Source organism: Oncorhynchus clarkii, chromosome 29 (genome assembly GCF_045791955.1).
Source record: "Oncorhynchus clarkii lewisi isolate Uvic-CL-2024 chromosome 29, UVic_Ocla_1.0, whole genome shotgun sequence".
In the NCBI taxonomy this organism is placed as follows: domain Eukaryota; kingdom Metazoa; phylum Chordata; class Actinopteri; order Salmoniformes; family Salmonidae; genus Oncorhynchus; species Oncorhynchus clarkii.
The window spans coordinates 16,941,812-16,959,213 of NC_092175.1; the positions used below are offsets into that span (position 1 = coordinate 16,941,812).

Here is a 17,402-nt window from a genome sequence, read left to right on the forward strand (position 1 = left end):
CAAAATATTTCAAACTACTTTTGTAATACAACTTTGGGTATTTTTTAAACGTTAATAATCGATCAAATTGTAGACGGGGCAATCTGTGTTCAATACAGGAATGAAAACAAACCAGCGCCACTTTTCACGTCTTGCGCAACTCACAAAAGTGTACCCAGTTCCTACTTCTTCATTGCACAAAGGAATAACCTCAACCAAATTCCATGAGTAGCAGGAAGTTGAAATTGGGCACGCTATTTATCCAAAAGTGAAAATTCTGCCCCCTAGCCCCAAGAGGTTAACAGATTTCACTACGTTTCCCCAAGCACAGGGTAAATGCAGGAACATAGTTGGAGAGCCCATGGCACAGAGAGTTAGGGAAGAATATAACCCGTTATATAGCAAGTGGCGGCATACTCCTTAAACAGTGGTTGATGCATGAAGTGAAATAACCGGAGTTGTCTGAAAAACAAACCAGCTGGAAAGCAGCCTCCATTTACTATTCAAGGCCATTTGGATGTCTTTTTCCCACCTGCCCATTTGATAATGGGCTATTCTAAATCAAAACAAATTACTAAATAAGTACAAGACCTGATTAAATGTAGAAGTGAAAATATGAACAGCGTGTGCAACCTGAGGCAAGGAACAGAGCACAAGCTTTTTTTGCTACTTTCTCAATAGCTTATACTAACATTGTGCATCCCATATACTGTATGTTTTGATTTCTAAGACATTCTGAGGTTTGTGTCATTCAACTCTAAAGTTGCCAAATAAATCCAGCATATAGGACCTGTTTCATATAAATATCCTTTATATTTTATTCAGCTAAGTTCAATTATGTTAAAATCATAATATGAAATAATTGCACGGGACTTAAGCATATCCTGTTTACTAAATGAACAAGCCTATAGACATGGCACATAACATACAGTAAGAAAATGTATTTCAGTAGAACAGAATGAGTTCTTCATGTTTCTTTAGCCCTGCCTAAAATAAATTGATTCATTGTGATGGTGTATATTAAATTGATGCACATTTTTTTTACATGCAGATGTTCCAAAGGCGTGCATCAGCAGCTTGTATGCATGGAGGCCTGGAGATGCTAAACGTGTTTATATTAATTAACAGTAAATTACTGTGAGACCGGCAGTCTTTTGCATGACAACAAGTTGACACATTTTCATAACCGCCCCAGCCCTAAGCACAACTTTGGAAGTTACATGCAGTTTGACACAGAGGACATCTGTCACTAAATATGAGGTATTTTCGTAAGGTAAACAGAACGTAATATGAGCAGCAAAAAAATGTGACCTGGAATTGGTTCAGACCCATGTATGTTATATGGCCTGGAGATGTGGCCTGATCCCATCATAAGCTAGGTCTACTACCATCAATTAACAATTACTGTTTGGGTAGGACGGTAAATCCAACTCCAAAGAATAACTAAGCTAACCATATAAAAAGGAAAATATTTTAAAAGATCTGCTTACCTGCCAGACACCCACAATGGCATTGGCTATAAGAATCAGCAAAATTACAAAAGGCTCAACGAATGCGGTGATGGTCTCCTCTCCCTCCTCAAACCAGGCCAGCACCTAACAGAGGAGGACAAATAGGCAGACAAGTCAGACAACAATAAATGCATAACAGATTTAGACATTATGCCCTGCACTACCAGATATTAACATCTCAATCAGATATCAGCTTTAGGATGTAGAGGAGATTAGTCTTGTAACGATACCAGGTTTGGTATCACGATACTTGATAAATGTGAGGTAAAAAAAACTGCCACGTATGCATAAATGAATCAATTATACAAATCCTACTATTCATTTGACTTCATTTTTACCTATCTAACTACAGCTCCAATGATATGGGATTTTTGGGTCTGATACAGATTTTAGGGAGGCAAAAGTCACCGATCTGTCGAGATGGTATTTTTCATTCCACTTCTAAAAAACAAATTGTGTTCCAAAGGATTAACAGATACTCTAAATAATTTCTAAACACAAATTTACAGAATATTTTATTTGTAGTTTACATGAGACCAAAAAGCAAATACAAAAACACTTGTTCAGTTTACCTTAGGTACAACTTAAAGATTTTTCTACAGCAGTGGATACGAATGCAGATGGGTTGATGCTGAAGCATCACAAGCACACTAAACTGTCTCAAAGTACATCTGAAACTGCACTGTTTACAAACTATGCAGTGAAATACAGTAACATGCACTTCATAATGAAACCACTAGATGTTAGTGTCACCATTTGTATTGAGTAAATTCACTAGTGCTTTACAAGTCAACGGTCATGTAAAGAAACACTATGTCAAACTCAAAATAAGAGCTTGTTATGACAAGGACACGATGGCTGTTACGTAATGTTTTCTTACCGAAACCATAATTGAAATTACACCTTTTGTACAAAACATTAGGAGCACCTGATCTTTCCATGACAGACTGACCATGATCCCTTATGGCACTTGTTAAATCCACTTCAAAATCAGTGTAGAGGAAGGGGGGGAGACCAGGCTTAAAAATCCTTCTTTAACCTAAGACATCAATTGTGCACGTGTACCATTCAGAGGGTAAATGGGCAAGACAAAATATTTAAGTGCCTTTGAACAGGGTATGGTAGGTGCCAGGCACAACTATTTGAACGTGCCAAGAACTGCAACGATGCTGGGTTCACACTCCCCATGTGTATCAAGAATGGCCCACCACCCAAAGGACATTCAACCAACTTAACACAACCATGGTAAGCACTGAAGTCAACATGGGCCAGCATCCCTGCGGAACGCCTTTGACACCTTGTAGAGGCCATGGCCCAGTGAATTGAGGCTGTTCTGAGGGCAGAAGGTCAATGTTAGGAAGGTGTTCTAATATTTCGTACACTGTATATTTCAGCTGCAAATGCGGCGATGACTGAAAACGTTAATGCAGGAAAATGCTTGCCGCACTGGTTTTGGTCTAATTTAGCTAGCTAGTAATCTTCTCATCATGAATGCAAGCATGGCCTAAATTATAGATCTGCTCCAACTGTCTTGCTTTTTGCAGATTTAATATTTTGGGAAAACTACATAAGCCCACTAATTTAACAGGCAGAGACAGTAAGTGTTATTTTTGTCAAGGTTGAGTTCACGTCGCCAGTCCACTGTTCGTACATAAGTAGCAAAGATTGCTCACTAGCTAGGCTAACTACCTCGCTGGCTAGCTTTGAGAACAGGGCTGCTTGGGGAAGTGTACTTTTGATTATTTACTTATTCAAATATGCTGCGCTGGAAAGCTACTCACTGTCAAACCACCGCGCCTATGTCTCGCACGTCGTGACTTACAGATTGAATATCATTCAATGAACAGCTCATAGACCACACTCAAGGTAGCCATTGAAAAATTAGAAAAATGACCGCAAATGAGCAGACCCATGTATGGTATACAATGTTGGTGCTTTATCTGAGGAATAAAGACAGACAAATATTTCCATGAAAAGGTTAATGTCTGCTAATTATAATAAATAAATAAAAATATAACATAATGCTAATTTATTTGAATGGTAAAAATGGTCCGGTATGTACTTCCTGAAAAAGTTGAAATAAAAATGTACAAGCATCTATGCTTGGCCAGTATCCAGATTGTCACACCAACCTTGTGCCATACGGGGATATTCGGTAATACCGAAACTGAACACAATGGCTGCTATTGTAAAACGAAGGTTAGCAATGCTAACAAGTACAGCAATGCTAATTAAATACTAATGAGCATTGCAAATATTTTATACAGTTGCTTACCTAAAGTATTTGTAAAGACAGAATTCCCAGCTCATTAAGTTATACAAGAAAAAAAAAATGCTACTCAGTTTGCTCCATGGATGAAACAAATGTAAGACAGCAACGCTCTTGATCCAGGAGTGAATTCTCTGCAGTTACCAAGCAAAACTTGATTTTGGAAGAAGCTAACCACTTAGCTACTAAATTAGCAAACCAAATTCACAACTACAGAGCATTTACCACATTTTACTTATTTAGAAGATATCTAGCTGGCAAACATTTTGTTGTGAATTCCATACTGTAACTAGGCTCCGGTCTCTCGTCGTTGTGTGCTTGTAAACAAACACCACATGGCTGGGACTACCGGTAAGCTTCAAATTGAAGCAGGTGAAATGAAGAATAAGATCGGATTTCTCTGGAACGTATTGCACAAGTTGAGTGCAGGTATTTACTTAAAAGTAGCTACAAATATTAAATGTATAAAAAATAAAAAAATTCACAAAAGATAGTTTAAAAAAATGTATTGGTATTTTAAGGCAATTTCCAAATACCCCGATGCATGGCAGTAATGAGCAATTGGAGGTTGCATGAAATGTACTTACACTTCCCCCCCCCCCCCCTTTTTTTGTTGAAGTGGATGAAGATGGTTGCTCAGCGAAACTCCATATTTAGTGAGTAAAACATTTTGAGAACGCTTTTAGAGCTGTCTAATGGGAGTTCAAGTCTGGGTTTCCTGGGCGTTAGAGAGGATACGTGTAATACTCATTGTCAACATCTAACGCACAGATAGTGGGGCATATTCGAGTGTGTTAACTTCTGTGCAGCATGAGTGGGGAGCTAACATATTGCTTCCCAGTGTTGTAGCAATGAGTAAGTGGTGCACTCAAGCATGAACGGTGCACTCAGGCTATATGGGAACATTGCACTGATATTCGTGATCTGCTCAACCAGTAAACCGTTTGTGTTCTAGTATCGAAAAAGTACCAAACACTAGAGGAGATGAGGTGAGCCAGAGTCAAGAGTCAAGGTAACAGAGCTGGGAGCAATATTGTAAAATCAGGGCAAGGGAATCACTTGGTAACAAGGAGACATTCAATTTGGGTGAAAAAATAAATTTAAAAAAAATCGCCATTGGACAGTGACTAGGCTCGTCTGGGCTGAAAATGTGGTCAGCACAAGCCCATCAAATAGCTTTTTATCTATACATCTAGGCAAGGGAATACTATTGCAGAGAGCTGTCAGTGGACAAATGCTACCCATCAGCGCCTTCTATGAGGACTTCCAGTTACAGAAATCAAATCCAATGTTGAACATATGGCTAGCATGGTAATAGTATAATCGCACAACCGCCCGTTATGGATGAGAATCATGTAAATAACCATCTTTACAGTTTCAAAAAGTACACGTATAAGAAAGTGTATTGTGGAACAAACAGCTGACTGAAGATGTGACTGCCGGGCAGTCATGCAGTTCAGTTTGTTCCCACATAACTGCACCTGTCAGAAGATGATGCACGTTGTAAAGTTACCTCTAACATGACAGTTGCCAGGAGCCGTCCGTTTAACAAATCGTGGCACTCATCCCAAAAATTATAATGAATACATTTTAAATGGGGAACTGCAGCTGTGTGGCAACAATGCAAATCTGTGCTGTCACTAGAGGTCGGCCGATTTCAACTTTTCATAACATTCGTAAATTGGTATTTTTGAACACCGATTTGGACGTTTTTTTTTACACCTTTGTTTAATCTTTATTTAACTAGGCAAGTCAGTTAAGAACACATTCTTATTTTCAATAACAGCCTAGGAACATTGGGGTAACTACCTAGTTCAGGGGCAGAACGACAGATTTTTACCTTGTCAGCTCGGGGGATTCAATCTTGCAACCTTACAGTTAACTAGTCCAACGCTCTAACCACCTGATTACATTGCACTCCACGAGGAGCCTGCCTGTTACGCAAATGCAATAGAAGCCAAGGTAAGTTGCTAGCTAGCATTAAACTTATCTTATAAAAAACAATCATAATCACTAGTTAACTACACATGGTTGATATTACTAGTTTATCTAGCGTGTCCTGCGCTGCATATAATCGTTGTGGAGCGTATCGTTGCGCCAATGTGTACCTAACCATAAACATCAATACACAGAAGCATATATTTTTAAACCTGCATATTTAGCTAAAATAAATCCAGGTTAGCAGGCAATATTAACCAGGTGAAATTGTGTCACTTCTCTTGCGTTCTTTGCACGCAGAGTCAGTGTATATGCAACAGTTTGGGCTGCCTAATTTGCCAGAATTTTACGTAATTATGAAATAACATTGAAGGTTGTGCAATGTAACAGGAATATTTAGACTTATGGATGCCATCAGTTACATAAAATACGGAACGGTTCCGTATTTCACTGAAAGAATAAACGTTTTGTTTGAGATGATAGGTCATTAATATGGTCGAATCTGGAAACTAAGGCTCGTATTTGTGTGTTATTATGTTATAACTAAGTCTATGATTTGATAGAGCAGTCTGACTGAGCGATGGTAGGCACCAGCAGGCTCGTAAGCATTCAATCAAACAGCACTTGTGCGTTTTGCCAGCAGCTCTGCTGTTTATGACTTCAAGCCGATCAACTCCCGAGATTAGGCTGGCGTAACTGATGTGAAATGGCTAGCTAGTTAGCGGGGTGCGCGCTAATAGCATTTCAAACATCACTCGCTCTGAGACTTGGAGTGGTTGTTCCCCTTGCTCTGCAAGGACCGCAGCTTTTGTGGAGCGATGGGTAACGCTGCTTCGAGGGTGGCTGCTGTCGATGTGTTCCTGGTTCGAGCCCAGGTAGGAGCGAGGAGAGGGACAGAAGCTATACTGTTACACTGGCAATACTAAAGTACCTATAAGAACATCCAATAGTCAAAGGTTAATGAAATACAAATGGTAGAGAGAGAAATAGTTCTAGAATTCCTATAATAACTACAACCTAAAACTTCTTACCTGGGAATATTGAAGACTCATGTTAAAAGGAACCACCAGCTTTCATATGTTCTCATGTTCTGAGCAAGGAATTTAAACGTTAGCTTTTTTTACATGGCACATACTGTACGTTTACTTTCTTCTCCAACACTTTGTTTTTGCATTATTTAAACCAAATTGAACATTTAATCATTTGAAGCTACATTTATTTTATTGATGTATTATATGAAATTAAAATAAGTGTTCATTCAGTATTGTTGTAATTGTCATTATTACAAAAAAAAGTTAAATAAAATTTTCGGCCAATTAATCGGTATCGACTTTTTTTGGTCCTCCAATAATCGGTATCGGCGTTGAAAAATCATAATCGGTCCACCTCTAGCTGTGACTTCATCGCGGCCAGGGCAAAACAGAATCTAGCGACTTATCAAGCAGCCAATAGCGACTCAATGAACAATAGAGAGCAGTGCACTAACCACAGCAGAATAAAAACTGCGTTATCATGAACACATCGTGCCATTAGCAAGAACTTCACTATGCTAGCTAGGAGGGCATATCCAGCATTGAGTGTGTGAACTGGCGTTGTTAGCAGATCTTTCGTTTCATATGGATTGATTTGAGACTGGTCAAGCTACTCATGTGGCTGACGTGAGTAAAACATTTAAACGTGGTAACCCTCGCAAGGCTGCTGGCCCAGACGGCATCCCTAGCCACGTCCTTAGAGCATGTGCAGACCGGCATGTTTACGGACATATTCAATCGCTACCTATGCCAGTCCATTGTCCCCACATGCTTCAAAATGGCAACCATTGTTCCTGTACCCAAGAAGGCAAAGAAAACTCAACTAAATGACTGCCGCCCTGCAGCACTCAGTTGTCATCATGAAGTGCTTTGAGAGGCGAGTCGAGGACCATATTACCTCCACCATTCAGGCCATCCTAGACCCACTTCAGTTTGCATAGCACCCCAATAGGTCCACAGACGATGCAATCGCCATCACACTGCCCCATCTGGATAAAATAAATACTTATGTAAGAATGATGTTCATTGACTACAGCGCAGCATTCAACACCATAGTATCCTCCAAGCTCATCATCAAGCTGGAGGCCCTGGGTCTCAACCCCGCCCTGTGCAATTGGGTCCTGGACTTCCCGACGGGCGGCCTCCAGGTGGTGAAGGTAGGAAACATATCCACTTCGCTGACCCTCAACACTGGGGCCCCACAAGGGTGCATGCTCAGCCCCCTCTAACGCAATCATCAAGTTTGCAGACGACAACAGTAGTGGGCTTGATTACCAACAACGAGACAGCCTACAGGGAGGAGGTGAGAGCACTCGGAGTGTATATACATTTTATATTATTATTATTATTATATTTAAATTGATATTTTATATAAAATGGGTTTGCATTCTACACAATACCATTTTATATAAAATGGGTTTGTGTAGAATGCAAACCCATACATCTCAACACAGCCAGCATGCTTCCTCCAATCAGTCTACATTAGAGGGAGCATCAAGGAGCTTGCTGGCTACAGCACCAAGCCCTGTCCCTTCTGCCACAAGTGTTCATCTGCACAAACATATTTGTGCAGGCATGGATGTGCCTAAGGAACAAAAGGGCACAGCATGGAGGCGTTGCTGTGTTGTTTGCAAGATGAAGTCTCCCATCACATGCACCACATGCTCAGTGACCCTCTGCTTTACATCAGAAAGAGACTGCTATGGCATCTGGCATCAGCAGCAGAATATTGTCTATAGTTTTGGCAAAGTTGGTGGGGTTATATCTGGAGTACTTTTCTTGTCTTATCCGGTGTCGTGTGAATTTAAGTATGCTCTCTCTTTCTCTCTGAGGACCTGAGCCCTTGGACCATGCTTCAGGACTACCTGCCATGATGACTCCTTGCTGTCCCCAGTCCACCCGGCCTTGCTGCCGTTCCAGTTTCAACTGTTCTGCCTGCGGCTATGGAACCCTAAACTGTTCATTTTTACTCTAGGTGCTGTCCTGTTGCACCCTCTACAGCCACTGTGATCTCCACCCTGCACAGCCAGAAGAAAACTGGCCACCCCTCATAGCCTGGTTCCTCTAGGTTTTTTCCTTTCTAGGGAGTTTTTCCTAGCCACCGTGCTTCTACACCTGCATTGCTTGCTGTTTGGGGTTTTAGGCTGGGGCTATATAAATAGATTTGATAGAGGACTGGGGGTCTTCCAAATATTGAAAGTGTGTAAATAGGGGGGGGGGGGGGGCCTAGAATACCATTTTGGTACTTTGTATATAGTTATTCGTTTCAAAATGTATACCTTCACCAATTTGGCCACTTGGGTACATTTGGGATACTTGTGTGGGACACCTGGGTGACCTCATGATAAATGTCATGTAGCACACTCATTTCGGAAGTTATCATTCTGAAACTTTGCACAAGTACTGTTGCCCTCTAATATTTTTCACTGAAATTGTCCCCATCATCCTATCTGAATGTTTGTTTTATCTTGTTCATTTTAAAGATGAAAAAAAAAACTTGATTTTTTTCCCCCATTGTTTTATCTAAACCATATCTATTGTGTGTTATTCTCCTACATTCAATTCACATTTACACAAACTTCAGAGTGTTTTCTTTCAAATGGTACCAAGAATATGCATATCCTTGGTTCTGTGCCTGAGCTACAGGCTGTTAGATTTGGGTACGTCTTCAGGCGGAAATTGCACAAAGGGGGAGAGGTCTAACAGGTTAACCATGTGTATGTTAGCAAGCACATTAGCTAGGTATCTAACTTTCGTGCACATTTTACAGCAGCTCGGGCATTCAGGAGCAGAGTAAATGTGTCTTAAATGAAATATATATTTTTTTGTTGCCATTTGAACGATTATAAAAATGGTGAGCGCGTTCATTTGGCTGACATAACCATCATCCAAAACTCCATGGCCGTCACAGCCCTAGTTGAACATGCTACTGCTAATAACTGTAGTAGTTCAAATTCAAAGCTCCGCACAACTCTGTCCTGTTCAGGCACCCTGTTACTGGCTAAACGCAGTCAGTCCTCTATCTGAACAGCAAGCGAATACTCTTTGAAGTGGTGTTCATTTCCATAAAGTCCTTCTCAGCCACTGAAATCGGATGCATAGATTTTAACCAGCGCCATTTGAATGACCAGATTATATAAGAGATCAAATCAATCTGATGAGGCCCAAACATTTTACCTCACAGAAATGACTCCGAGAAATGGAGGGTATAATTGTAGATATACTGACAACTGCACATCTTAAACTAGTCTATACTTCAGGGCTGGAGTGGTAGCCTCCCTCACAACAGTGTTCATAAAGGCCAAGCTTGATCTTGATTGCTATACAATGCAATGACCACTTCTTTGAATGAGGAGGTTAAATAGCCACACCCTCTCATTCTATTTTGATGTCACTGACAGTCAAGCAATATACAGGGAGGAGATGGACCATAGTAGAACTCCTCCTCGGGCAGCGGAGTACACTACAAAGGCCGTGGCATCATTAACTCAGAGCCCAACTAATTAGCCTTGTCAAGCTCTCTGGCAATAACACACTCAATAATATAATGACAATCATTTTAGCTATGAATAGGGGATTGAAAGCCTCTCACTACTGCGCATTAGTAAATGTATTGAGCGTCATGAGTTTGTCCCAATTCAGCAAATCTTCTCCAGAGAATGGGAGAGGCCTCTAAGACTATTTCAGAACAGGGACAGGAGTAACTTGTCCGCTCAATCACAATCTAGGCTAGAACCAGAAATGTGTCACATAACTTTATCCTCCTCCGAACACAGAGGTACAGCCTATCAAATCAAATGTCAAACATGAACAGCTTGACAGCTCAAGCCCGCCCGGGACTTGTTTATGTGATCTGCCTAATACTGGATGTGATTTACAGGCTAGATTCCTGACCATCACCATGTGTCCTTGCTGCTGGTGATATTTACAGCAGTGGCATTGAATATCAGCCAAAAGCAGTGGTTCTCAAAACTCTCCTCAAAGACCCCCAACCATTCCATGCATTTGATCTATTCCAGAGCTAGCACACCTGATTCAACTTGCCAACTATTCATCAAGCCTGTGCCTTCATGAATCAGGTGAACTAGTTGAGGGCTACACCCAAACAAAATTGTGAAACGTCTGTGGGTCCCCAAGGAGAGGTTTGAGAACCACTGAGCTACAGGAAGGGGTAAACACCCCTACTCTTATGATAAGTGCCATGGGATCTTTAATGACCACAGAGTCAGGACACCCGTTTTATGTCCCATCCGAAAGACAGCATCCTACACACTGCCCTGGAGCATTGGGACATTTATTTTATTTTTTAGAACAGGGACCGACCAGGACTACACACACCCCTCATTCCAATAGTGTAACCTAAGACGTAATGACATACAAGTAGGAGCAATAACCAATTATTCCTATAGTACTGGACAAATGCCAGTTCATTATATTTTTCACCAGAATAAAGTCAGATTATATAGAAATCCATCATGAGGTTGGAGCTGTGGGCATCAGGCCTAATGAAAACTTAGGGGGTTGCATTTTCTAAATGGTGGCACACGTCCCACTGAATGTGGATCTACCATTTGTCTACCAATCGCTCAGCGTGGTGACATTTTCTGTGCAATTCTACATGTAAAATCCATACACAAGTACTCTCTGCAGGCAAATGCCATTGGTGTGTATGAACCCTAAAGAAAACCCTATTGAGTATGGTCTGCCTTACAGGAGATTTGCACGTGCCACAATTATGTTCATACTTATTCTGGACAGATATGAAACTTACTATGATCCTCATGTGCCGGAATTGGGTCATGTTATACTTACAAAAGATATGCAGGCTGCAAGAAGAAGAATCCTCACAAGCAGATCTTCAAACTGTTCAACCACCAGTTCCCATAAAGATTTTCCTAAGAGAACAAAATAGAGGTTTTGATAGCATCCAAATAATGGGATAACTTCAAATGTGGCATTGAAGAAGTACACTGAACAAAAATAAACAATTTGCTTACCCTCCTCAGCAGGCAATTCTGCGAATCATCCAAGGAACACGACACCGAAAATAGAGAACAGTGAGAGAAATGTTACTTGAAACACTCGTTATGCCACTTCAATACCAAAGTGACTTTTTCGTAACAGGTTAGAACTTACGCAGCAGGTTAGGATAAGGGTTAGTGAAAATGCTCTGGAAACCTGCAACGAAAACCACTGAATCAAAGTAGCGTGTAAAGAGAGTGTCCCGGAATGTTAGGACAGAACTAGCTAGCTGGGTTTCTCAACCATATGTGCAGTGGCTTCAGAAAGTATCAGCCTTAAATATTTCACTTCTTGTTGTGTTACAAACTGAATTCAAAATGTATTAAACCGATGTCACCCATCTCCACACAATACACCATAATAACAAAGTGAAAACTAGTTATAAATATTTTGCAATTGAATTGAAAATTAAATTCAGAAATATCTACATTAACATAGGTATTCACACCGAGTCAATACATTAGAGTCACCTTTGGCAGCGATTACAGTCTAAGAGCTTCGCACACCTAGAATGTAAAAGTATGTAGTTAAATTTTGTTTTCAATCTCTGTTAAGTTGGTTGTTGATCATTACTTGACAGCCATATTCAAGTCTTGCCATAGATTTTCAAGTAAATTTAAGTGTAAATAGTAACTAGGCCACTCAGGAACATTCAATGTCATCTTGGTAAGCAACTGCAGTGTGTGTGTGTGTGTGTATGTATATACACTTGGCCTTGTGTTTTAGGTTATTGTCTTGCTGAAAGGTGAATTTGACTCCCAGTGTCTGTTGGAAAGCAGACTGAACCAGGTTTCCCTGTAGGATTTTGCCTGTGCTTAGCTTTATTCTGGGTTTTTTATCATACAAAAACTCTGGTCCTTGCCGTTGACAAGCATACCCACAACATGACGCAGCCATGCTTGATAATATGAAGTGTTACTCAGTAATGTGTTGGTTTTGCCCCAAATATAACTTTATATTCACGACATAAAGCTAATTTCTTTGCCAAATGTTTTGCAGTTTTACTTTGGTGCCTTACTGCAAACAGGATGCGTTTTTTTGAATATTGGTATTCTGTACAGGCTTCCGTTACACTCTATAATTAAGTTTGTGCTGTGGAGTAACTACAATGTTAAGCCATCCTAAGTTATTTCACAGCCATTAAACAAACTGTTTTAAGGTCACCAGTGGCCTCTCATTGTGTAATCCCTGAGTCGTTTCTGTTCTATCTGGCAACGGAGTTAGGACACCTGTATCTTTGTAGTGACTGCATTGATACACCATCCAGGAAGTGTAATTAATAATGGCACCATGCTCAATGGGATATTCAATGTCTGCTTTTATTTTTACCCATCTACCAATTTGTGAAGCTTTGGAAACCTTCCTGGTCTGTGGTTGAAATTCACTGCTTGACTGAGGGACCTTAAATATAATTATGTGTGTGGGGTACAGTGATGAGGTAGTCATTAAAAAAAGCATGTTAAACAGCATTATTGCACAGAGGGAGCCCATACAACTTACACATTTTTACTCCTTAACATATTTAGGATTGCCATAACAAAAGGGGCTAAATACATTCCAGCCTTTCATTTGTACATTTCTCTAAACATAATTCCACTTTGACGTTAAGGGGTATTGTGTATGACAACATTTCAATTTAATCCATTTCAAATTCAGTCTAACAACAAAATGTGTGGGGGGGGGGGGGGGGGGGGTCTCAAGCGGTGTGAATACTTTATCTAGGCATTGATACGATGTACATCTTGGAGTTGAGAAAAACTCGACAACTGAACATGAACGTTTTCCGGGGAAAAAAATCAAAAGGGAAATTACATCTAGATAGACGTGGACTGGGTGAACTAAACATAGCTAAGAAATAGGAATTTAACATCGTTTATAATCGGCAGATCATTACAAAATGTGCAGCATTTCGTTTCAGTTGACAGAAATAATTTCAGTCGGTTTTTTTTAACACAGTCATTGTCAGCCTGAACATGCTCGTGACGTCAGCAGTATTTTTTCAAGCATGCCGGTTGCTTAAGAATGCTAGCTAGCTAACAGGCCGTGCACCGTGTTGCCAGGCAAGGGATATCACATTTCAAAAACATGTTACTCACCATTAGGTCCCCATTTTTCCCGCTGCCTCTTCACTTGGTCTACACCTAGACCTGTGCTTTCGTTCACGTTGAAATGACTGTAAACTTCCTCCACCGTCTTTGTGTGAGCGTTCTCCATCGTGAGTAGCCGCTCGAGGAAACACTAGCTAACTTAGCCGCTTACGTTAGCTGGACAGCTATCTAGATAGTTAATTGAAGAAACCTCAAGAACCCCACTGATTCTTCACTTATTTTGCGTCTTCCCCCAACTCACGCTGCCGAAAATGCAGAACAATCTCGAAATGTATGTTATCCCAAAAACGTATGTAGCTAACTTAATAGCCTCACATGCAGTCAGTGTAATGGCTAGTGTAATGACTGCGTTAGCCCTCCTCGCCACTTGTTACGAGAGCAATGCCTTACCCCCTCAAACTCGCCGGTTACAACGTTCCAGGCACAACAATGAAATATGGATAATTCATAGCTACCACCATCAAAACTATTTCATTTTTACCGGAGCAATAACTTAAGAAGACATGCGTAGTAAGTTAATGCAAGACGGCAGGTCTGAAAGTACTGCCTTGGTGGATGTCCGCAGTCTATTCCTTCTTGTGTGCTGCCGCGGTTTCACTACTATCACCATCAGCACCAATCGCATTTGTCCGCTACCAGTTCGCATGCTCCGAATACTGCGCTCGGTGTCCGCATGTGGAATGCGCTTATTGGCTGGAGAGACTCCGGAAATCCCTTTTTCTTCCAGATCTTTCTCCGGTGTCTCTGATCAGCTGACTCTCCTCAAATAAATAAATAAATATATATATATATATATATATATTACAGCCCATTAAAATAAAGTATGTGGTATTATTGCGAGCATTAATATAACAGTAATATTTTAAAGAGCTAGTAAAAACTAGATTATCTGTAAAGTCTTGGCATATCACTTGAACAGAGGGGGGAAAAAACACAAGTAGATAGGCTTATACGTGTCTGTAATTTAGGGATTTAAGAAAAGTGAACATCTTATGTTGAATGCTCTTTCTTTTCTTGATTTAGCATAGCCCACTACAACTGACAGCTAGTATTAATCCAAACACAAGTGTACTAAGGTCAGCAAGACACAAATTAATAATAGTATCAAAATCAAATTTGCTCAACCCATTTGATAAGAGCTCAGTTGAAAATTAATTTTATGTTGGAAAGTAGACCTGGGTTGTGAGCTATGATTCAGATAGGTCAGTTTTCTATTGTTTGTACAGGATGGTTGCATTGGTGGACACCAGCATGACATTGTGGGACGTATGGGCTTCTGGAGGTCAATGGCATCTTCAGTGTTTTCATAATAGCTTGGTCCAGATTATTTAGGAGAATTTGTGAGAATCCATCAACGCTGCCTGAAGAAGATTCTTGTAGTTGAAACGCGTTGCAGTTGTATGTCCTGATGTTATGTAAACCATGGGCTGATCTGCTCCTACTTACAGTATATGTATTCTTTGTCAATGTTATCTGTAAATATTTAACAAAAGTGTTCTGCATCATACTGGCCGCCTACTTGTTTTCTTTCTTGAGAATCCCTCTAAAGAGTCCCCTATTCCCTATAAATTAACAAAAATGTAAACCGTTGACTCTGCTCATGTGAATCATTGACCTGTCACTTCTCCCTCACTCACAATAGTTGTTCTGTCAATCCTGGACATGAGAGGCTGCCTCCTCCATTCAAGGTCACGTCAGTCAGATGTTAAATAGTTCCTCAGCCTCCCCAGTGTGAGGCTCCTACTGTAATGTTCAGACCACCAATAGTAAATGGCTTGGATGAAACCCCTACTCTACAGGAAGATGATAGTCAGAGAGTGGAGAGGATGCAGTAACAGCTACCTTGCACAAAGTAACCCACTTTCAACACAAAGCAAGCAGTGGATAGTATTTTTGGTTGGTAGTACATGTTCATTAGGGAGTAGGATATGACGTGTGGGGGCTTGTATGTAGTTATTTAGGTGTCTTGGAGCCTCACTGTCGTCATGACATCACTAGCCTTTCTGTCTGCAATGGATCCCCCCCAGATACTGGTATTATTAGTGCTGTGAGAGATAAGTCCCATGGCCTGATAGATATGGACATAGATTCAGCACAGGTCACCCCATTACCCATAGGCTATCTATGGCCATATCAGTGTCTATTAGCAGGCAGCTAAAAATAATACCTGAAATTATGTTGCAGAGTCCTGTAAAGTTCTATTTCATTCTGTTTCATTGTCACAAGGGGGCAGTTTCCTGGACACAGATTAAGCCTAGTCCTGGAATAAAAAGCAAGATCAATACATAATTTAACATGCTTTTAAGACCAGGATTATGCGTAATCTGTGTCCAGGAAACTATCCCAAGAAGTCTAGTCTGTACAGAATGTTGTGTGTGAGAATATCGCCTTTGAAAAGTTAAGCAGTGATGATTGACATTGGTCCCTGGTTGTGAGTTATACAGGGGTGTGGACTGTAGTAAGAGATGGTTTCTGTCTCTTGCAGCTGGCTATTGTCTGCTTGAGATTGTGGTTATTTATAGATACTGTGACATGGTTCAGCTGATGTGGGGTTGTTATGGCGATCTGCCAATTAACTTGTCCCAGACCCTTTTTGAAATGGCAGTAGATGTTTAATGCACATTACTTAATACAATGTAAAGGTTAATTAAAAGCTAAAGGTTATTGGTGTCTTATTGATGTTCAAATGGAGGGAAATTAATCATAAACAGTGAGTCCCCAGGATCAGTGTTGAGAGACACAGACACGCTGACTGTTGTAGATTTCACATCACAGTAAAATATCATGTCATGGCCATTATCTCAACAAACAATTGCCATCTGTTAGGTGAGTTTACTTTGCATTCTAACATTATCGAAAACCTTTATGTGATTGTATTTGACTCCGGGAAGAAATGTACATAGACTGCTGCCATGCACGTTTGATGGAATTGAGCCCTCTGGCCCTAACTCTTCAATGGGCATATATCTGTGCTAATCTACTGCACTCTAGTGGACATAGATAGTGCATTAAAATAGGGAATAATAAGGCATCCAAAATGTGTGTACTGGCAAATAAAAATGTATTAATAAGATGCTTTTGTTTAAACTGTTTTGTAACAAATATTGAAGTGAACATACCAGTTGTAAAATATTCAAAGGTAACAATAACAAAAACAACAAATCCATTGGGATTTTACATCCCTTCTACAGAGATTGGCGAAACAATCCAAACCATAACACAAGTCATCACAGTTCACCAACACATTTTCCTCCTTTGCAGAAACCTTTAATGGTAGGATCTTCATTGGTTCAGCTTTGTATAGAACTAGGTCTATGAATATATCTTCCAAATAAGTAGGTATAGGCTCAGTATTTTAGGTTTTAAAGTATGGAGGTGCTCTTTGTGTGGAAGACCATAAAGGACACCTCCCTTTTGTACAAGTTCAGACAAACCCTGATCCTCCCAGGTTTCTGCTTTATTCTTGTAGCTCACCATCAATCTCCCCATACAACCAATGACTAGCCTTGTAGTTCTCTTTAGAATTGTCTCTCCTGCTTATGGA

At 40.3% G+C, this 17,402-nt stretch overlaps 1 protein-coding gene across 1 annotated transcript in view; it reads right to left on the minus strand.

Moving 5' to 3' along the window:
- The window catches only part of LOC139387846 (sarcoplasmic/endoplasmic reticulum calcium ATPase 2), a 48,310-nt gene extending 33,706 nt beyond the window's left edge, over positions 1–14,604 (minus strand). Inside the window, exons 1-4 of the mRNA XM_071134126.1 lie at positions 13,847–14,604; positions 11,726–11,743; positions 11,541–11,623; positions 1,470–1,574 (exon numbers count right to left, since the gene is read on the minus strand). Coding sequence (XP_070990227.1) covers positions 1,470–1,574; positions 11,541–11,623; positions 11,726–11,743; positions 13,847–13,964 — 324 coding nt within the window. The 5' untranslated portion in view covers positions 13,965–14,604. The remainder of the gene's footprint in view (positions 1–1,469; positions 1,575–11,540; positions 11,624–11,725; positions 11,744–13,846) is intronic.
- Positions 14,605–17,402: the final 2,798 nt, after the last annotated feature.